We start from the raw sequence: 22,817 nt of genomic DNA, 5'->3' as shown, positions 1-22,817 counted from the left end.
TACCTTTCCAATCCCCAATTCAGCACTCTGGCATCACTGACATCTCTCTGGCAGCACTCCGCCATCTCCTCCTGGGTACTTGCTGCACACCTTCCCCAAAACACATCTGCCTGCCACATTAGCCACTACTCTCTTTTTCTCCTCTGATATTTCTTCTGAGTCAAATTTACAGTTTTAGACCAAAGAAATATTAAGGATCATCTTTTCATATAGAGCCCTTCACGAGGTGGTGGTGATTTAACTTGTCAAGCTACACAAGCCACCAGTAAATAAGAATAATGAGATTTCCTCAAAGTTGCTTTATAGGTAATAAGTTTTCCCAGTGTTGTTGTCTTCAGGGATAGTATCCTGCCTTGATTCCTGTAATAGTGAAGGCTACAAGAAAGACCCCAGTGAAAAATGGAATGTCTGCTGCTCATTTTGTGAGAGGAAGCTTGGAGGCATCTCCAGAAGGTATGACTGTGGCTGGCTGCCTCGCCATGCAGAAAACCCACATGTGCACTGCAGCCTACTGCAATACTTTTCCTGACCATCCTCCTCAGCAGCGCCAAAGCAGGACAGCCTAAGATTCCAACCTTTTATTTCACAAAAGCTCTATCACCACACATTTGCCAGTGCCCAGTAGCAAGACAGAGCTTGTTACGATGGTTTCCCCTCACTCAGTCATTGCGTCCATGCAATGAAATGAGAAACCAGCCTATCAGCTAGATATTATCCTGAATCAAGCATCCTGAAGGATCAAGCATCCTATCATCTGGTTGTGCAGAGAAATGTATGCATGGAGACTGGGCATGTATCTGTAGGTAGGTACACGCAATCATATAGAAATAGCCTTAATCTGAATTTTGTTTATTTAGTGATGCAAGTTTTATAATTAGTTGTGATAGTTAATTTTAATTCTCATAAGTTATAATATTTATGGAATAAATAAAATATGCTAAGTATCAGTGCCTTTACTATAATCTAAATCAAAGTTACAATGAAAGGAAAACATTTAAGATTAGCTTAGAACTTAGAAGATTTATGTATGACGTTGTAGCTGAAAATAGGTATAGGAAACCTTCATCCCATTCTTACAGACAGGTAAGTAAACACATTTTTTTTGCATGTATTCCTCTAGCAACAGTTTTGTACCTGAGACAGAAATTGGATATGGGGATTACTTCAATTTTGCGTTAGAAAAATACCATCATATCTCTACATTTTCTATTCTCCTCTCTTATCTGACGTGCTTTTGAATTAAGTAGAGAATGCATTTATACCTTTTTTAAAACATTAAAAAAAAGGGGTTAGGAAAGCAATGGTTATAATACTCTGAGGAGTCTATGAAATCCAGAAGCAGAATTTCAATGAATAAGAAAAAACCACAAAGTTCACTTTCATTTTATGCCACAAGTTCAAGTGTGGTAGTGAGAGGTCGTGAGGAGATATAAATCCCAAGGTTTACCCCACATATACTGGAAATTATATACTCAATATCATTTCTTATTTCTTATTTAGGGGAACCACAACTGCATAGAAAATGTAGTACCTGCCTACTGTTTAATGCAGCTGCTACCATAATCCCTTATATTTCAGAATAACAATTGCTTGGATGAAATCTATCCTTCAAAAAGCCTTTGAATGATATGAACAGGAGCAATATCAAAATTACTCAAATTTTTTTGTTTGTTAAGGTTTTTGCAGTTACTAATTAGCTAAGTTATTAATGAAGCATCCATGTATACAGTACTGGTAATTATATATTATAATATATCTGCCTATATATGTAATTTGTATCACGTCTGTGTAATATTGATATATTTTCTAGACTTGGATCTTAAAACTAAAGACGGTTTTAGAACCAGAAAACATTGCCACCCTCATATTTACAATGTGCATTCTGATCATGTTTCATTCTTTTTTTTTTGCCTCTGGACAAATCACAGATTTTCCTTGGGGTCAGCAGGGGTGAAAGCCAGGTTCTCTTCATAAAAGCATTCTTAGCAGCATCCTGTGCCATTTTAATGAATTACTGTATCCTTGCAACAAAAAGCCCTCACAACTCAGCTACCGAGGCACAAATTTTTTTATTGTACACTATAACCAGGCTTGGACAGGAGAGATTGCAAGAATGCAGCTGGGTATAGAAAGAGCTCCTGGTTTACATAATAATGGTGACAGTAATTAATATGTTAAAAAGAGCTAGATTAATTATAATTTTCCTGTATATAAATAATTTTCTTTCATTGCTGCTATGGGAACAAAATTTATGATAATTTATTTTATTGAATGTGAAGCAGATGATTGATTTCTGTTGCAGAGATTTTAGCAGAGCTCTGTCCTGCCAAACTTTCTAGATTCAGCACATCCATTTCTTTTGAGCAAGACAAAATGAAGGAGATCTATACTGATTAATCCACAAGGACCAGAAACTGAGGTCAGTGATATAGCCATATATATCCCTCTGAAAAATAACAATGCTTCTCTCCAAATGAAGTCCAAACTTATCTGGTTTTGAATTGATATTCCTTCCCCCCTGCTCTCTCCCTGAAAACACAGTGTGTAAATGGCATTTTTCTTAGAGGAATGTCTTTTCACATCTTCTGACATGCTTTCCATTTATAAAGATTTTAAAGGCGTTCTGACGTGCTTTTTACTAGATTTTCTTAGAGCAGCAAATACTTCATGACCTGACCCACAGCACATTTTCACTTTGCCTCAGTCACCTGTTCCATAAGCTTATGTTGATACTGAAATTCCCCCATCTGATGCCATAGCAATTTAAAAAGTCAAAGAGGTGCTCGACTGGAAAGTCATGCATTTAGAAGCCAGTGAATTTTCAGGGCTGGAGTGTTGTAAATGCACAGCAGAGACACATGCAAGCTTCTCTTCCCCCCCTGCTAGCAAACTAGTTAATTCTAAAAGTTGTGATGTAGGAAAATACAATAACTGCCCTTAAAGTTCTGCTATCACTGGCTTCCTAATGCAAACCACATAAAAAAGTCCACCAGGGGAATGCATGTCAGCCTCATCAAATCAAAGATTACAGCTAGCCACTCATTAAGCCCTGAATAAAGGATGCTCTTCTGAGCTAAACTTATATTTGATCTTTATTTCTTTGTTGATATCATCAAGCAATCACTTTCTGAGGGTTTCCATAGTAACAAGTGAGCTTTTTTTTTTTTTTTTTCATTTTAAAGCTCTTTCATGCATCTAACACAGAGAAACAGTGGGATAATTGGCATGGAATACTGTTCCTGCTTTCCTGGTATAATTCAAGCAAAGCAGGGTAAAGTAAAACATGGTTTTCAATGAAACTGGAGATTTATTTTCCCTCCTCTGTAAGAATATTAAAAAACTTTATAATTTACTTACATCTTTGGTTTCTGCGTTTGCTCTTGTACATAGTCATTCTGAAGAAATCCCACTTTCTAAGAAATAATTGCCTTGATCACAGACAAAAGAGATCGTGCTCCTGCTTTGCAGTGAGACAGTTGCTCACTGACAGAAGGTAACCAGCAATCTCTCGGAGAAAGGCAGGGTAATACCATTCTCCTAAAATCCAGGGGAGATGCTACTGGCTCTCACGATTTTCTCTATTACAAAGCTCAGAGGCAAAACATATTTATTTTCATACTTTTTTCAAATGTGTTTGATACCAGCTAATAAAATACAGAACACATACAGAATCCTGTAATCTAAGTGGGCTAATATGGTATGCAATGGTCTGAAATCAAGATTCCTTGAAAAAGCCCTGACATAAACAAAATTGTATAAATGACCTCATAAACTAATAAAAACTAACTTTTCATTGAGAGGCCTTAGAACTATGCATATGAGTATGTTAAAATATTTTGGGTTACATTTTCAAATTTCAATTACATTTTCAAATTACTATTAAAAGAAAATCAACACATGTTGATCAATTAAATCCTGACTGCAAGTCTGAGCTCATGAATAGATTATTAAGGAAATATATAAAATGAAATTAATTTTTTTCACGCCTATGTTTACTTCTGCATTACCTTTTAATGATTTAATTTGGGGAAAGCTATTTAAGTAACATTCTGCTGATGGTTCATTTTTATAGGTACTTCATTGCTCTCTAGTCTGTTGAATCACAAGGTCATGGGGATAAAGTGACATATATGTGGCATATCTGCATATATGTATATCACCATTTCAAAGAATCCAGATATCTTCCTAAAGGGAACAGAGGGAAGGGGACGAAAATTTTGCCATGTCAGGGAGCTGTGAATTAGTTTTTGCCATGATGGGTAGATGACATTCAAGAAGATGCCAGTGACAGTAATGGAGCTGAAAAGAAGTAGAAATTCCAGTTCATTCAGCAATAAATATTTCTTTAATAAAACTGCATGAAAGTATTTATTCACGTTTTAAGAAATTCATATTGTGAGCTGCCTGCCATCTTGATCCCAGATACCACAAACACAGAAGTGTCAAAGGAAAAAAATAAGTAGAGTGACTGAAATGTCTTGGAAACTGGTAATAGTACTCTTGTTCCTGCTTAAAATGCATATTTAGATAGCAGCTCTCTAAACTAGTCAAAGAAAAAAATTATCTTTGGCTTACATAAAAACCAATAACATCTGGTGTCTGTGGGTCATTCATGTTTCAGTCAAAGAGGAACGATTTGGTAGCATTTATCTAAAACATTGACCTACAGTTATTCTCCTAATGAAAACAATTAAAAGAAATTAAAAAGAATGTCTCTCTCAATGTGTCTACCCTAAATTTATATTTTTGCCATCATTTTTTCACCTCTCAGATATATCAGAGATATTTTTTATATCTCCAGTATAACCATGTTTAGCTTTGTGCACCATTTAATTATCATTTCAGTTGTTCAGTAGTCACATATCCTCATATTGACACACCTCTAGTTACTGAAGTGAAATCTTTATATTTTTCTATTAATCTAATTTCCTCCTTCTGTCAAAATCTGACCACATACTTCTTCATTTGCTTTGGATTTGTATCAGCAAAGCTGAGGATAAATTGTAGCCTGAAGAAAGTGAAAGCAATGGATAATTTTTTTAAATTTCTTTAGTATTTCCTCTACAGTTGTCTCAAAATGCCACACTTGAGATTATACCATATCTATTGTTGAGGTCAGCAGAAAGGTGGGATTTGCAAAACAAATCAAAAGTGACAGGAAGGAAAAAATTAGGATAATTTTTCATTGCTAAGCATAGCAGCAGACAAAGTATTTGCATCATACAGAAAGACCCTGCAGGCCTTATCTTCAAATAGCATTGTACAGTTCATGTCCATTGGAGTAAATATTTTTGCAGCAGTTTGTATGAACTGAGGATAATTCCACAGTTGTCCTGCCCTATTTTTCCTCTGAGTTAATTTGCAGCTGAATCAGGTCTGTGATCTGACTTAGACTACAGAGATCTATGGTCTCCTTCTAAATTTACTGCTTCATGTAGCAATCTTTTCTTTTCCTGCTCTGTTCTCTCATCTACCTGAAGGCTCTCAACCATATTATTCAGTTCAAATTTTCCTTCTTTCATTGATTTGGCAAGATGTCTTCAATTTTTTTCCTCAGCCCACATTAGATTGTAACGAATAACTCAGTTCTTTTCCTTACTATTAATTTCTATTTTTTTTCCATTTTTTTATCCTGTGTTTAACCTAGCCATACATTACTAACACTCCATGTTGTATTATGTATAGCACATACAACAACATGCATATTTTTTCCATTGGTCTTTCATGCATTATTCTATTACAACATGTATTTATATGGAAATATCTTGGTAGTGGTATAATATAAAAAATTAAACTAAATGGAAATTTCATGGGATAGGGATTAATTTATTTTAAATCAATGATCCCTGAAAGCACAACCTTTATTGGTTTTTCTTTGTGTTACTTGGAACTCTGATTCTTCAGTACAGTGAAAGACATTTGTTAAAAATAGCATAAATATAGTCTGCCTGGAGAATCATTGTAGGTCTCTTCCTGAAAGAATATTGCAAACAACCCCAAAATTTGAATGTGCTTGCTAGCTTTGAGTAGGCACAGCAACCTCTTGTTTTTCTGTGTTACTGTTTTCTGTTAGAAGAATTTAAAATTCACTTTCACGGTGTTACAGCTTGAAAATTTCAGAATCTGGCATATGGCTGGTTAAATGCAACCAGCTTGGAGGGGTGGGAAGAAATGAATGGAACCTATGAGCAACAAGAAGTCACCTGATCACATTAAGCTTATTACTTTTCTACAAAGATACATATTAAATGATTGAAACAGTTTAAAATATTATTTAAACAGTATGTTGGAATTAATTTGGTCAGTCATTGTTGCTGGTCGTAAAAGAGTTAATAATGTCCACATCTGCACATCCCATAACACGTCTTCTGTTTGTCTTCTCGCCACCCTACAGGTCCCAATAAGGAGCTTTTCTTTGAATACTGCCATAAATTTCTCAAACTCTCTTTTTTTAAGAAGAGGAAAAGAAAAAATATATTTAAAAAATATAACTGCTGACATGAATTTCACATACTACTCATCAATAAACACTTTGCCTGGGTGGTATGCTCAATTTTATTTTTAATGAGAAGATCTTAGACAAAAAAGGAGGGTGGAGAAAGCTTAAAGTCTATTCTGTCTTTCATTTTTTAATTCAATGCACTCAAAGAGTCTTCTTAGATAATAACCTTTTATAGCTTCCTCTACAGTTAATTTTATGATGTCATCTAAGAAAATATTACATCTATGAATATGAATTAATTTTTTCTTTAAATAAACGATATGTGTAAGGATCAACATTTAACCTCCTCCAAGTAATAACCACTACTTGATAAAATTATTGATGTATTAAAATCTTGTATGTGCAGTTAAATAATACTGTTAAATAATACTGTTAAATATTTATACAGCTATCTGAAAATATTGCTTTTTAACATGGTGTAATATTAGATAAATAAAATTCCCTTTAGCAAGAAATGTCACTTAGCTAATAAGGCAAATTTATGATAAGATATTCTGTTTATGATGTAATGAGGACAGAGCTTAAAATATTGGCCAAACCAACCCTGCCTAACACAGGTAAAATACTGCAAAAGCTGTGGCAAGTTGGATGAGAAAGAGCAAGATTTGTACATCTTATGCCTACAACTGTAAGTTAGAATCAAGGAGTTACATAAATGTTTTTCAAGACACAACAAACCTGTCTAGCATTCCTGAAACATATCAGGAATAAAGACCAGTGACAGTGCCAAAGAAGGAAAAGGTTTATTAATAGTCTAGCTGTAGATTAAAGGGCTCAATTCCACTGCCTAAACATTCACGTCTAGCACTACTTTGATGATTTATGGCATCTGAGATATTCACACAGTGCCAGGAAATATGGCACAGCACCTACAACCTTCTGGAGCACCCTGCCGAAGCCAAGACCATGTTATGTGTCTCTAGGCAAATATCTAGGCAAGGGAACCCTGCCCAAAGACTTTATATTCAATACCTCTCTCTGGTGACTGCCATTATTTTCTAGCATTTTTATATTTAGGGTCATTGTTTCTAAGTGTTCCCAACTTTAACCTTCAGGTCTTGACCCTGCAAGACTGAGTGCAGGAGGAATTATATGGAGAGAGAAAATGATGTGTGACTGAATTCGTAAATATTCTCAAAGAGGCCACCATTTGTTAGTACACAACCCACAGCTCTGTGTATTAAGAACTTGTGTGGATAAAAGAGAAATAATGTATCATATTACTTTCAAATCAGCAATACTTCCCTTTACTAAGGACAGAATGCAGTTAAAGTGTTTCATGTCTTCCATTATTTCTGTTGGTTTTTACTCTGCCCAAGTGTTTGTATTCAGGAGAATATACAGTTTGCAAGATTTCATGAAAACTTCATGTATTCATCAAATGCTGCATTAGAATAAAATTTGCTACATTCACAGCACTTCCATCATCTAGTAATTTAGAAAAAAAACCAGAAGAATTTTTTTCTGGAGCTGTTTGATTTTAAGAAAACTATTTGGCTGCTTCTTTATTATCTTCTACGTTTCTGCTGACCTGTTTTACTTTTCTTCAGCACTATCAGACAGTAATGACACTTCACCACAAAAGATCTTTTTTAGATAGCAGGAGAAAGCCCCTATGGTACTGGTCCTACTTTCACCGTAGGTAATTTTCTCTTATTCAATGAAGCTTTTTCACTAGAATTTCATTTGTCTCATTGTTATAGTAGCATTTATATTTGGTCTTTAAGGAATTCACTGTCAAGCTTCCCTCATTAGTTTGTCCTCTTTTTATCAGATGTCACTACAAGAATTTAACAATATGATCACAGCGGAGTTAAACAAAGCCTGACACCTTTCTCAGGTAGGAGCCCATACTGGCTCTTCCTCATGGCCCTTGCCCAGTTCCCAGCATGTTCTCATTCCTCCAACACTAGAAATACATTTGGATATTTTTCTGTGACTAATAATTTCCAAAGTTTAATGTGCTACTTCCTACAAATATAAGATTGGGATAAATGTGCTTGTCTAAAAGTAAAATTGATACCTATTATTAAAGAGAGGAATTTCAAAAAATGAAAAAAAAGTTAGGGGAAAAAACCCTAAATCAACCAAGTAGAGGTACTTTATAACTGTCCTTGAATACATGAAAATTAGACAGACAAAAAGCCATGAATAAGCCATTGTCTCTGCCTCAATGTTAACAGTCATGGACATACACTGTAGCGACAGAGATTTAAATCAGTTTTTTGGAAACCAGTTTTTTTACTGGCAAGCATAAGAAGGCTTGCTAAAGGATTTATAACAGGTTAGGTATCTCAGAGGAGCCTTCCTAGGAGATGGATAAGATGACATCATGTAGTTTTTTCCCAAGTCTTATTTGTGATCGCTTTTGCCCAAATTAAATATCAATTGTCATAAGATTCAGCAGTGGCTGAGACTTGGTCCATGTTAGTCCTTCAGCCTCCCTAATATTAATGGAATATTTCAGGCAGGGGGAGACTGGTATGTCATGGGGTACTTAACACCAGCAACTGTGAAGCATTTAATGTCCTGTACCTATTTTTAAGGAATCCTGAAAAATGAACTTCTGCTCTTGACAGTGGACCAGCTTTTTCAACTGGGAATGAATGAGATCACCAGTGTTTGAACCCTGTTCTGTACCTTTTGAGCTACAGGCTCTGGTCTGATAACTCAGGAACCTATAGATACACATTAAGAACACCTTTCAGAATTACACTGTGTCTTCAATCACATTTGAGTAACTTCCACAAATTCAGAGCAGCTACAATATATGTATGTCCCATAAGCCTGAACCTTCACTTTACAATTCGGAACGATGGTTTCGCACCAAGAGTTGCGCCACAGCATTCTCACCAGTTCCAAAGATTGACAGGGGCTCTAGAGCTTGATACTTTCACAGCTTTAACTTCCTCCTTATTGTCCACACTGTCTTATATAACCCTTAAGTGAAACTTGGCCAATTCTATTATGTCCTCTATTCCAAAAGCAAGTAATACAGTTCTGAATGCATGATAGTTCTTCCTTTTCTCAAAAAAGTACTGTACACAGTAAGTACAGGTCCCCTTAAACTGGTAGAGATAACATCAAGCTTTCTGTTCCTTCATCTGAGGAATATTTAGCAGTTAGTTTAAACCAGGTATAATAAGATATTCCTCTCTAAAATGTCTGAAAAAATAAATTAAACTTCAGGTTTAGAATTAAATATTCTATATGGTAGTTTCTACAGTGGAAAAACATCTTCCCTTCTGCTTTGGCAAGTGGAAAAGATGAATCAAAGAAAAGATTGAATCTCAGATGAATGGCATTCTAACTCCTTTCACTTGCTTTACACATTCCTTAGATCCAAGTGCGTTCCTCCCATCTTAGATTAGTTTCTTTCCTAATCCATCTCAGTTCTTGATAGGTTTGTTCTTGGCCAGTTTCCTTTTGGTTTTGAGCACTTTTAATGTTTTGTTTTGTTTTTCCTAAGTCCTACCTTCTTTTCATCTTGGCTTTAAATTTATTTTATCCAGGTTTTAACTAGCCCTGACAAGTTTTAGTTTTCTCTTCTAAATGCTTTGCTTGCTAGTTTGGCTGGGACTTTCATCATTTTGTATTTGATCTTGATGAGATCTTGATCTTGACCAGAAACAATACTTAATTACTTTCATGCTATTTCTAAGCCTCTGTTTAACAGTTGAGACAGTCTCAAGAGGTGGTCTACTTCAATTTTCACAGATTATGGACTAAGCACACCTCCTTTCCATTAAAAAAATTAATTTGTGTTCCAGATTTTTGTCTGAATATAAAACAATTGCACACAAAACTATATATTTTTCAGAATTTACATTAATATAATAAAGAATGCAAATGGTGTATAAAGAGGTGGTGTCAATTTTTCTAATCATTAAACTACGTCTTAGCAATTTGATTTATGAGCATAATACTAATAAACCCTCCCTATATTTTACCTCATCCTTCAAATTATCATAACATTTAATATATTGCACAACATGCCAAAGTTAGAGGTCATGAAATTTCCTAAGTAGAGGACAAACATAGCCGTGTAATTGGAAATATATTCATTAAATACCAAATTTTAGAAAAATGCCTATAAGATATTAGAGAAAAATTTTTATCAATTATGAATTGACAATTAAAATTTTTATCAATTTGATTACAAACACACTAAGAATATAATTAGGTCTTTGAAACAATCTTAATGTGTCTAGAATTAACATTCAAAATATCAGACTTTTTGGTCACTTGGTAATACTTTTAATTGTTGTGGAAAACTGTCAGAAAGACACTAAGTATTAGAAGTTTTTCTTCCTTGTCGTTAAATCTGAAATAAGTCATGGTGCCTGTAACAGGCACCAGTTTCTATCATCTCAGAGCTGATAAATCTTCAGGATACTGCAAGTATAGAACAGTAGACAAATGCCAGATGTGGGGCCAAAGCATCTGTACTGAAATTAAAAAAAATATTTAGGCTTTTAACAGACTACCAACTGCTTAATTGTATAACAAGAGCTTAACTGTGGATTTAACACAAAACGTTCATACATTTATTTCTAGAGAAATAAAGTGCTGAATATTGGTGAGTTTCCATGAGAAATTTAAGAAAGCTGTTACTATCAATCTGTCTGGATTCTGCTTGTTACAAAATCATTCCACCTCAATATAGAGAGTTGTTTTTAATGGCAATTATACCCACTGTGCCATATTCTCCAAACAGATGATATCTATTTCAATTTGATTGGAGTGCCATGCAATTAAGTGCTGCCTTGTTTTCCTTTTCACATTGGTTTTAGTTATCACACTGATGAAACACTTCACCATGCTACATTCAATGGGACACACTTTCAGAACAGAATCCACTCTCGCATAACCCAAGAACATTTAAAAAATACAGCTCAACTTCATGTACCTTTACTCTGTTCAAGCACTCAGAAGTACTTGAATACTTCAAACAAGTTTTTTCAGGCATAACCATTTGAATAAACTGTTTGCTATCATCACCACTGCACTATGAGATCCTATTTTAAAGTTTTTATATGTTTATTGAAACAGATTTAACTCACATTCAAAATGCATTTTCAGTTCTTCATTGTGGTGAATGTTGTCTCCCTCTGTGTCCAAAACAGAGCAGGGAGAGCTTGAGAAAGATGCTCCTGTGAATAAACAAGGCCCTTAAAATGTCAATTTAGGGCTCACAGCAATGCAAACTGATGATGTTTTATGGCACAGCCAATGAACAGTTGCTGCTTCAACCTCTCCTTTCAGACTAATGCTTTTTTAACAGCAATCAAGAGAAAGCTGAAAATGTTCTGTTTTCTTTTCTCATTGTACGGGATCTTTCTTTTTCAGTGTGGGGGACTCAGGACAATTTTAGTCATAATCAATCAGTGCAATTTCTGTCTTGCAGAGGGCGAATAAGGCCTTTAAAAGAGATGAAAAGTAGAAGATTGATTTTTGGAGTGATGGAAAAAGCTGTATTGTAGCAATTCACCACCAGACCATGCTAAAGGATGCACTATTGGCACACATACAACAACATCCTTTGAATTACAGGGAATTGCAAAATACCAGAATGACTCCAACTTCTCAACTGCTCAAACATTTTGTTGTGTTTTTTTAAGGGTTCATGTGCATGTGTCTGTGTGGGGTGGCAGTGTGGGGAAAGGGTAACAAGGAATTGTTGAATTAAAATTATTAATGCATTTGATTTAATGTCTTCATTAGATTGGAGGACGGCAGGGGAGGAGACAGCTTTTCCAGAGTCTAAATTAGACTGCATGTCTTTGGTGGGATTATGTACATTCTGAGTGTGTTGAATTCATAGGTTCAGATTTTAGAATATGCCAGCTATTTGTCAATTTCTCTAAACACTACAACTGGTTCAAAGACAATTTCTGAGACAATTGTATCCTACATGGAAACATGATTTTTTCCACTATGCTCACAGCAAGCCAAAATATTGGGTTTTGTTTTAAATTTAAATCAAGACTGGCACTATAACATGACAGTGCTATGTAGCATTTAATAGTCTTTCACTGAAATGCTTTAACTATGTTCACCTGTTTTTGGTAAGTATATCAAACACTTGAAACACATTTTGCATTTAAAAAAAAAAATCTGGCTAATGTCTACAACCCCAAAATTTTACAGAAATTAAAAAAAAAATCATGGTTAGTTGTAAAGGGCATCAGAATATGCCTTTGCATGATAAGGTACTGCCAGATCAAACATTGTCTTGTAAGGAATGTTTCGAAATCACAAAAAGAGGAAATTGGAAAGACTACTACTTCTCACCTTGAGGTTTTGCTACTAAATATCAGATTATATTGTGAATTAACTGAAAATGCACATAGCAACTCTGTTCAATGTTCAAATCCACAAAACAGAATTGTGTTCTCAATGAACTGAAAACTAATTAAAAAGAGATGTCTATACAGTAGAGGAGATAAAGAATGCTTTTATCCCCTTGTGGACTTAGCAGGAAAAATGCTTTCTCATCCAGGTAAAGAGTTAAGAAGCTATGTAAAAATGTGAAGCTAAGGTATCCAAGATGTTTTATTAAACTCTACTCTAAAATCATAGGCGATGATGAATTTAGGTGACAAGTCTTCTATTCCCTGTTCTATAGCACCTTGGAAAGGTAAAACCATTCTTGATGGTATGAGAATAACAGCTTCTGCAGATAGTCTGTTCAGAGAAGATACCAAAACTATAGGGATATGTAGAGTAATTTTTGACAAATCTGTCCACAGATCACTATCATTCTTGAAATTTTTTGTTCTTGGTTCAGCTATACCAGATGAAATATGCTGATATTTTTAAATGAAGTTTAACTTTTACAGATAAGAAAAAAATCCCTTTGTGGTGCTGCAGCAAAATAAGAGAGGGATTTAAGAAAGGCAGTGTTACTACTCACCTTTAATCTCTCAACTGAAGTTCCTGCTCATGTCTTAGCATATAAAAGGTGTAGTGGATTATTTTGAAACTAATATTCATAGGATTCAGTTTAACTGATGTTGCACTGGGCATGTAGGTCACTTCTACCATTACTGAAAGAGTAAGGTGAGTTTAGAAGCTTGCACAAGGTTGGGCATGAGTGTTATCTATATCGACATCTAAACAATAAAGGTAAGAAAAGTTCAAAGTCCTTTCAAAAAGTGTTTCCTCCCTCCTGCAGCACAAGAATTTATAGAAAGGAGAATTACAATTAGAATACCTTAAAATGAGAAGCTTTGCTGTGAAGTATGACAGGAACATTAAACTTTGTGGGATGCTAATTAATATCAGACAAAACATTAATCCACCAGGGTTTTTGGCACACAATAAACAAAATGCTATGAATTTTACCACATTTTACACTAAGTCCACACCTCTCATTTAGGGCCACTTACACATTATTGTTTGGAATGTAGACCCCAACCAGTCCAGATTAAATTTACTTTACCAGTACAATGCAATTTTGCAATCTTATAAATCCAATATCTGGATTATTCCACTAACAAAATTAAAGTGATGAGTCCAGATTGTTATTTATTGTGAAGGAATGCTATACTTATGACCCAAATATTTTAAAATATGAGGTTTGAAGAATAAACATCCTGTTGTACTTGGAATCAAATGCTATTAAAAAGAGAAAATGAGAATATTTTGATTTGATTTTCTTATTGACACTGAACTTTGACCCAGTCACATTTGCTAGTGGTTTGACATTTTCACTGTGGTTTTACTGGCTTCATATGAGTGAAGGATTTGGCAGTGTTAGATTTACACTAGTGGTTTGACATTTTCACTGTGGTTTTACTGTGGTTTTGGCAGTGTTAGATTTACTGTTGAACTTGATGAAGTTGAAGGTCTTTTTCAAACTAAATGATTCTGTGATTCTATGGTTCTATGAATAAATGAAAAAAGAGTTATGCTTTTATATTTTCCCAGGAAGCAAGCAGATTGATTGAACCCGACGAGGATTCATAGGTGCTTGCAAAAGGCAAAACAGAAAAAAACAAAATCATGTCAAGCTTATGATGAAATCAACTTGTTCCAACTTTAATGTAAAACACACACAATGAAAACTATGATTGACATTTTCAGCAACTTCCAGTAAACATAAAAATAAAATCATGTGGAAAACTGAGGTAGGTTTAACTGATACAAAATTATTGCAGAAAGCATTGCACTTTCTCTGAGCTGTACTGTGAGGAGAGTTTTCTCTTTTGAGAGTTTCGGATGGCTTCTGTCAACACTACAGCTGAATATTTTCAACAGCAATCAAAATACACCAGATTTGACCAAATGGGAAGAGAAGGTGTTGGAAATCAATGCACCGGATGGAAGGGTCCGGTGTAGAAATATAGTCTTGCCAAGAGGAATTTTGACAAATTTTCTAAGTTATATACCCCCCCTGTAGAACAGTGCCACAAACCCCACAATGTTCTGACAGCAGCAGAACATGTGATGATTCTTATTAAAGAGATTAAGATTTTTAAAAAGACTAGCAATACACAGGTATATTCAGCAATTCTCATTCAGGCTAATAAATGTTAGTGAAATACTTTTTCAAATGTTAATAGAAGCATTGCTTCTGAATAATATTAAATTAATAACCTTTAAAAGACCTGACTTCAGGGAAGGGGAAATAGGATTATGCGTCTCATAATTTATCATGCAGAAAACATACAGTGAGGTTCAAGAATGCAGTATTTTTTATCACTGAGTTCAATGTGAAGAAAATAATAAAATTTTCAGCTGTTGTAAATTAGAGGCTATTATATGACTTAGTTGCCTGCATTCATGGATGACTGAGTTTCACGATGTCAGAAGTTCTATGTTATGCAAAGTAAATCCAGTGAAATCATCAAGATTATTTTAATTTAAATTAACTAAACATTTGGCTCACAATTCTTAATTTTCCAATTCAGTGAACTTAATAGCCTAATCTTTCCAATAGAAGTAGGAATTTTATCTGTAAATGCTATCTCTGGCTGACATATGACTAATCATGCCATTTCACTGCCCAATTTTTTCTCTTTTGGTATGATCATCTTGCTGGAAGTAGTCTTGAAATTTTTAGTGGCCTCAACATTTCTAAGGATGACTGAACTAGAATATACTAATGTGCAGGCCTTCAGAAAAATGCTGAAAATAAATTTAAACAAAGAAGCTTCTAGGAGTTTACCTAGCAATTGCACCTAAAAAGTGATGTGCCTTTAAATCACCATCTAGAATCTGTCCTGAGGTACTAGCAAATATAGGGCATCATGTGTCAAGCAAAATAAAATACTGCAAAGGAAAGCAGAATTAACTTGTCCTAATAAGAAATACATTTTTTAAAGTTCAGTTTACAATGCAGGCATGTTTTCTTGCAATCTAAAGTTATAGAAAATGAAAATAATGGCTTTAGCATTTGAAAATAAGTCACACATATTGAAACATCATTATCACAGCTTATTATATACTGAGATTGCTCCATTCCATCAGAACAAAATTATCATTGCATTTTAAAGGCTTGCCTCACTAGAAGTCTTGGCAGCATTTCATAACAATCCAATTAAAAAATTTAAAACAAATACATGAATTTGTCTACAATGGAACCACTAAAAATAAAAAAATTCTGACAAGCTGAACAGATTAATCATTCAATCTCTTCTAGTAAATGTTAAGTAATTTAAACAAATGGACAGTTTATTATTTAAAAATTATCTTTATTTTTATAACAAAGTTAGTTGTAACAGACAAATGTTAGAACCAGATGCTACATAAAAAAATACTTGCTTCTTCCAATCTCCAAGCTTCCCTTTCAAATTTGAGTCTACATATCAGTAGGACCTAATCTGTAAAAAACTGGAAGACACAGAGAGGTAGCCTATGCTAAACTATCCTGTGTGTAACTGCTCTGTATAATTTAGACAAAGAAACTAGAAGAACATAGGTGGGATAGCCCCATTTATTATAAAGCGATCTTTGTGAGTGAATGAACAAATTCCTTTATACAATTGGATGTAGGATTCAAAAGGTGATTCAACATTTATATGAAAAATGGGACTGTGTTTGAAATGCAGACATGAATTGCAAATTAAAACTCAGCCATGACCAAGATGATAATGTTCTTTCCTTAAATTTTAAGTTCTTTACATTGACAGATTGCAGACCATTATAGAGACTTATCACCAACATATTCATAATTTCCTATCCAAATTAGCAATTAATTGCGCTCCAGTGAGCCTCAAAATCTGGAATATGAGAAATCTGTGCTCTGATCATGCTAATAGCAACCTGAGACAAATCAACCGAAAGGAAAGTAAGGATGAAAGCTCATTTTCCTCCAAATAATAGGCTGCTGACCATTGGCTATTTTGTTTGGACTTGATTTATAATGTATTTTTTAAGCTGTAGCTTATGTCCTGTTGTACAAAACATGCATTTTCAACAATAAGTGCTCTGCAGCAGATTCTTTTCCACTGTATTTGGCCCCTCGTCCCAGAGATGATATATTGTGCTCATTCTTCTGCAAGTTGAGTCTGCTTTTCAACTCTAACACCAAAGAAATGTCTTGCTTCTTCTACATTAAGGTGTCATGTCTATCCATTACACAAATTTGCCAGAATGGGCAAGATAGATGGGACCATTTGTGTTCAGTAAGTGAGTTTATTTTTCCCAGTTCATACATGGAACTGTCATTCATATCCATGCTTATTTTCTCAGAGAGTAGATTTCACTCATTTCCCATATAATTTTCAATATTCTCTTTTTACCCTCCACTTATTTCTATTATCAAAGTAAAAGTTGATAAAAAAGGCTATTTTATCAGTTTGGTCATTGTAGAAAATTTGTCTTACATAAATTTAAGTATTTGTCTGGTAACTGCACAGCAAATTTGACCTTTTTTCTTTTTTCTTTTCCTCTCAGTAATGGTGCAAATATTTATCTTTCCTTATAAATGTCATGTTTTGAAGATTATAGTTTTCAATAAGAAATTCCTAGTCCATCCTGTACTTTTAATGTTACCGATCACTAGCTGCCTTTTGCTCCTTTCCTGTGTAAGAATTTTGACTGGGAAAGAATTCCATGTAGCCAAATATGTAAAACTTGAATCTCTTGTAACACATTTCCTCAATTTTCTATAGGCCATTACAAAAAAACCCAAAAAAAACCAAAACCAAACAAACCAACAAAAACAACACCCTTACACTCCCAAACCATAAGTTTTCTCCAAGGTGGGAAATCTTCATGGAGGGGGATTTCCACATGCATATTTAATATGCCTAAAGAATCAAAACAACATGTTTGAGAAAAGGCTATATAACAGTAATCTCAAGAACCAGAAGTTAACATTTAAGCATGAAACCCTGTGCTGGCTTTGATTGGGATAGAGTTAACTGTCTATATAACAGAAAAGAGCTGTTTTCAGCACAAACACAGGTAAAGAGATGCTTTAGCTGTGACTGAGCAGGGCTTGCACAGTGATCAGGCCTATTTTTTGCTTCTCACACCACCTCAGCAGCGAGTGGACTGGGGATGCATGAGGAACTGGGAGGGGACAGCTGGCCCCAATGGGCCAATAGGATAATCCATACCATATGGAATCAAGCTCTGGGGAATCAGAGAAACTATGCAAGTGCAACAGGTGGACCAATGATCTTAGAGGTCTTTGAAAGCTTCTATGGCTCTATAAAAGGAAAACTGTTGAACATGATGAGAAAGGGAAGAACACCAGTATTCTGGAAAAGACGGAATGAGACAGAACATCTAGTTTTGTTATCAAAGTTTTAGTTGAATTTCTCCAAAACCACATGACACACGGCATTTTCTCTTTTGGTTCAGGTCAACATGGACTATTGCTTTGAGAAAACTTATTTCAGTCAATTGTAAGTCATTGCTGCCTGCATAACTACCTACTTTATTTATAACACAAATAAAGTGTTGTCTTCCTTGTCCTTCCTCCCTTACTTTCTTTTGCTTACCCTCTCTGAGCCCCTGAAGATGGAAGGACTCACAGTTTCTGCATGTCGGAGTCAGATGTCTCAGAGGACCAACACATTACATGAAGTCCAGGCTTGAGGGTGCTCAAAAAAATAACAAACAGCAGGCAAGTATCTCCAAGGAAATCAATCCAGGTTTCAGGTAATTATGCAGGTTCCTCACCCAGACTTTCTAAATCTCTCCCTCTGACACTTGTAGATTTGTTAAATAATAGTAAGACTCTCCAGAAATAATTTTTCCTTCTTTTTCTTGCCTCCCACCTCATCAAAGACCCTCTCTTTTTTTAAAGGAAGTGTCTGTATTTCCCAAAGTGCACTTCAGTAGATCAAAATGTGTCAAAACAGTTTGCTTTTGCAACCTGCCTGAACTGCATGTATGGAAAAGAGATCATGGGGCTGCATCAGTGACTTTTACACGGGTGGTGGCACAGACTTAGTACAAGGATTTATAATACAAGGCAGAGGGCGTGACCTTAGTTATGGCGCTTTGATCTAAGGAAAAACTTAAAAATGATAAAATATTTAAATCTCTGGACCTTGTTAGAGGACCAGTTCAGTCTCACAGCCTTGTCTCCAGTGCCATCTGCTGACACGAGCTTCCATTGCAACTCCCGAAGAAAAAGGTTCCTCCAGAAGCGAATTCTGCTGAGTTTTGTGCCTGTGGTAGTTGGTGTTACCAGAAATTTCTTTTTGAAGGGATTAATTTCACTTACTTTTAAGATGTTGTGTTGCTCTTTGTGGGAATGTGGAAGTTTTCAGTAGAGCTACGTGTTTGTTTTGCCATCACACGGTACAAATGAAGATGTTTTTCTGATTCTCAGTGCATTCAAATGAGGAAAAAGAGGAACTATGCGAAAATTTTAAAACTGCTCCAGACACAGAACAATCAGGTTGCTTAAATTCAAATGAATTTGACCAAATTATGCCCTGAAGTTGTAATTTGACATTGTTATTTTTTGATCTGCTGGTTTTTAGGTAAGATATTTCGGGTCTCTCTGAAAACCTTTTACACCCAAGAAAGATCTTGGCTTTTATTCACACTGCAGTTGAAGTGTAAACATTATACTAGCTTTAGGTTGGTTAACTGGTAAATCTGCATAGCCAAAAGCAAGCAAAGCAAAAAAGCATAAGCATAATTTTCGATTAAGTTCCATATTCTTCTTATACTATCATCTAACAAAAAATTCTATAATACTACTGATACCCACACTTCTTCCTTAAGGTGGCACCTCGAAGGGGAAGAGCATAAAATGCAAATACTGAATTTTCCAGTATGAAAAAATGGACAACACCTACCGGAAAAAGGATGTCTGGCAAGCATCAGGACAAAACTAGCAAATATATTATTTTTGTTCAAACTCTAAGGGATCTCACCAGACTTTTTACACTGCTCTGATTGTTATGTGCTTACTTGTTAAATTGGAAATATCGATGTAAGAGAAATCAGAGTCCTTATGTGTGTTTCTTCCTTTGACCCTCTTTCCACATTGTTGCATCCCTCCCTCTTTTCCTTTTGCTGTCTTCTCGTCTCAGAAAAGTGAGGAAACCTTGCCATCTTGTGGTCAATGATAGTTATTAGTCCAACAGAAACGCAAAACAGAATGCAAATACTGTAGTGGTCACCATGAGAGCTCCAAATTCAGTGAATTTAAGGAAAAAAACAGAAATTAACAAAGTTGTTAAGTTTAAAGAAAGCGTCATACACTTTTGCCAGTTTTTTAGAGATTATGAGAATAGAAATGGCTCAGAGCAAGAAAGGATAAAATAGGGTGTGATGTAATTTTTTTTTTTTTTTTGATTCATCTGACAAGCTCTGTTAACCAGCTGAGACACAATGAATATTTTCTTTTGACAAATAATTGACATTTGCTAAGCAATCCTATGGAAAATTCACAAGTTTTCATCAAAAGTTTAGACTTAGATGAGCTACAAAAACCTGTTTAGTCTGCTATGGATCAGCAAAGTATCTGTTTTTCATTTTGCCTGAAACCCCAAACATGAAATGTTTAAAAGTTGCAGCTTCCACAGGGAATGAAGAAGATACAGGCACCAGGTTTTGCTTCCAGGTGCTTCTCACAAGATATGGACAATTTGTAGTGGCCACCTCCCTGCCTTAAGGGTGGTCCCCAAGGAGACAAAGTGTCCAGATGGTATACATTGATGAAGCAGATCCTCTCTCTTTCCATTTATCACAGTGAAGAGATAACAAGGTCATATCTGTGGTCTGGTAATTTGTGTCTGCTAAAAAATTCACCTTCAAAATTACATTTCTCATTTATGCAAGCAGCCAGTCTTATATTCCCCTCGCCACCCACAATGCAAGAGACATAAATTCAGAGTCATGTGCATATGTTAAACATAGTTCTTTTTTTGCTTGAAGAAGTTAAAGTTTTCTCTGCTGCTATGATCTTGTAATTTCTTTCTCCAAGTCTTGCAACATATTCAGTGTGGTTTTGCATACGAACCCATGCAGTTATTATCACCCTTCTGTTAAGACAGAAAAATTCTCAAAAAAGTTTTACTATTTTTTATGCTCTTCAAATGACAAGCTGTCATCCAAGCCCCTGGAATATTGAGGGTTACTGGCAGTGACATGTAATTGAGGATTTCTGGATGTTGAATACCCCTTAACAACACATAGAGGGTACCTGAAAATGAAACACACTTAGGAATTTTCTCTTGCATCAAAGCCTATCATGGAATAGCCCATATCAGCACAATTAAACACTTTTATTCCAACACAAGGTAGCTGCAAGCAGATATAAAAATGGGCCTTGACTCAAGATTTATTTCAGAATATGCCTTAGTGATGCCAGATGAGTGATAGTTGACTCAAGCCTAAATCATCCCAAGATGATTCTAAAAACTTGTGCTCTGGATGATTTAGGTCCTGAGCCTGGGAACATTCCCTGGTGTGGCCAAATATTTTTGCCTCCATATTATAGTGGTGGATTTGGCTATGAATCCTGAAGGCAAACACTGAGTTATGAATTATTTTCTTATTCATAAAAAGCTCATTTTGCCCATATGAAGCTTCTGTCGCAAACAACAAAAATATTCTACTTGTTCTCTGTTACCTACTTGAAGAAGAGAAAAAATGGCTGAGGAGAATTTCTTGAGGAGAGTTCAAGAGAACTGAAGTTCTATTGAATTAGGAAAAGAAATATACCTGTGACATGGCTCAAAATGTTCTGGAAGGTTTTTTCTATTTCCATTACTTCTATTTCTATTATTTCTATTATTTCTATTATTTCTATTATTTCTATTATTTTTATTATTTCTGTTATTCTGTTCTTTCTATTTGTATTGCCATTTCTATTTCCTTCTATTTCTAATTTCTATTTCTATTTCTATTTCTGTTGTCTTAATGTTTATCATAGCACTGTAGCTAAAATTAGGACATGAAAGCCTACATTTGATATGTGGCATTTGAGTTCTGTTCAGGTGAGATAGAAAAAAAATTAAAACTGCATATTTTTTAATGATAGAGAACTTCTGCATTATTAAAAAAAGATACATTGTCAATAAAATGTTGAAATACTTCACAATAAAAACAAGATCCATTCTACCCTACCTGGAGGCAATGGCATGAAGGGCAAGATAGCAGGTTTATTTCTAGGAAATTTACATGATTCTTGAAATTTCTCTTATGAAATTAAAAGCACAGTGTTGAAGCTGAAATATAGGGAATTTGTTTGCAGTCAAAGGAAACTATTATAATGAAGTAAGCCACAAGTAAGAATGATAAGGGTTATCTTTGAATTGAGGGTTTAATTTAATGTCCATCCTAGCAATTAGCTTCTTTGCATGAATATAAAGAGTTAGGTAGACTGAATGTGGGTAGCAACAGTCAATCCTCAAAACCTGTCTTAGCTGTTCCACCAGCAACATATCTGAAGAATTCATTTGAAAGCTGTGAAGCTTAATTTCTTAAGAAAAAAAATGAAGATAATAAAAACCATGAACAGAGATATAAATAGAAATTTATATTTTATTTATTTAGGACTCTTTTATAACATTGTTGGTTCTATATAAAAAGCAGTCTGAGTGGTTCAGACAGTATGTACCAGCAATGTCCCTGAGGTCTTGGCTACAAATAATTTCATAATTGGAGTGTTGAACAAGAAGATGGCAAGTTCTGCCAGGTTTCCGCATGCCTGGAGCAGAGGTGGGTAGGTGGAATAGAAAAGAACTGAGCGTGGCTCTGGACCTCTCCTCTGCCTTGCCTCACTAGGTCCCCAGGGACTCTACAGACCATCAGATATGTACTAATTTTAATTTATTCTGTCCCTAGGGAACAACTTAGTGACCATTTATTGTGGAAGCTAAAGGATTTACAG

At 35.0% G+C, this 22,817-nt stretch overlaps 1 protein-coding gene and 1 long non-coding RNA gene across 10 annotated transcripts in view; one reads left to right on the top strand and one right to left on the bottom strand.

Moving 5' to 3' along the window:
* Window positions 1-22,817, bottom strand: part of RALYL (RALY RNA binding protein-like) — a 387,338-nt gene that overhangs the window by 109,706 nt on the left and 254,815 nt on the right. Inside the window, exon 1 of one of the 9 annotated variants that reach the window (XM_008631207.2) lies at window positions 3,358-3,499. The exons of the other annotated variants lie outside the window; for them this stretch is intronic. Within the exon in view, the coding sequence (XP_008629429.1) occupies window positions 3,358-3,394 (37 nt within the window). The 5' untranslated portion in view covers window positions 3,395-3,499. Of the gene's footprint in view, window positions 1-3,357; window positions 3,500-22,817 lie in introns of those variants that run through there. 9 annotated transcript variants of the gene reach the window in all.
* On the top strand, window positions 571-21,742 carry LOC108445909. Its single transcript, XR_001860940.1, has 4 exons — window positions 571-803; window positions 2,303-2,419; window positions 14,435-14,634; window positions 18,470-21,742. It is a non-coding gene; the product is annotated as an uncharacterized LOC108445909 (long non-coding RNA).

The sequence above is a fragment of the Corvus brachyrhynchos genome, unplaced genomic scaffold (genome assembly GCF_000691975.1).
Source record: "Corvus brachyrhynchos isolate BGI_N302 unplaced genomic scaffold, ASM69197v1 scaffold293, whole genome shotgun sequence".
NCBI lineage: Eukaryota > Metazoa > Chordata > Aves > Passeriformes > Corvidae > Corvus > Corvus brachyrhynchos.
This window is presented reverse-complemented; position numbering and strand designations above follow the sequence as displayed.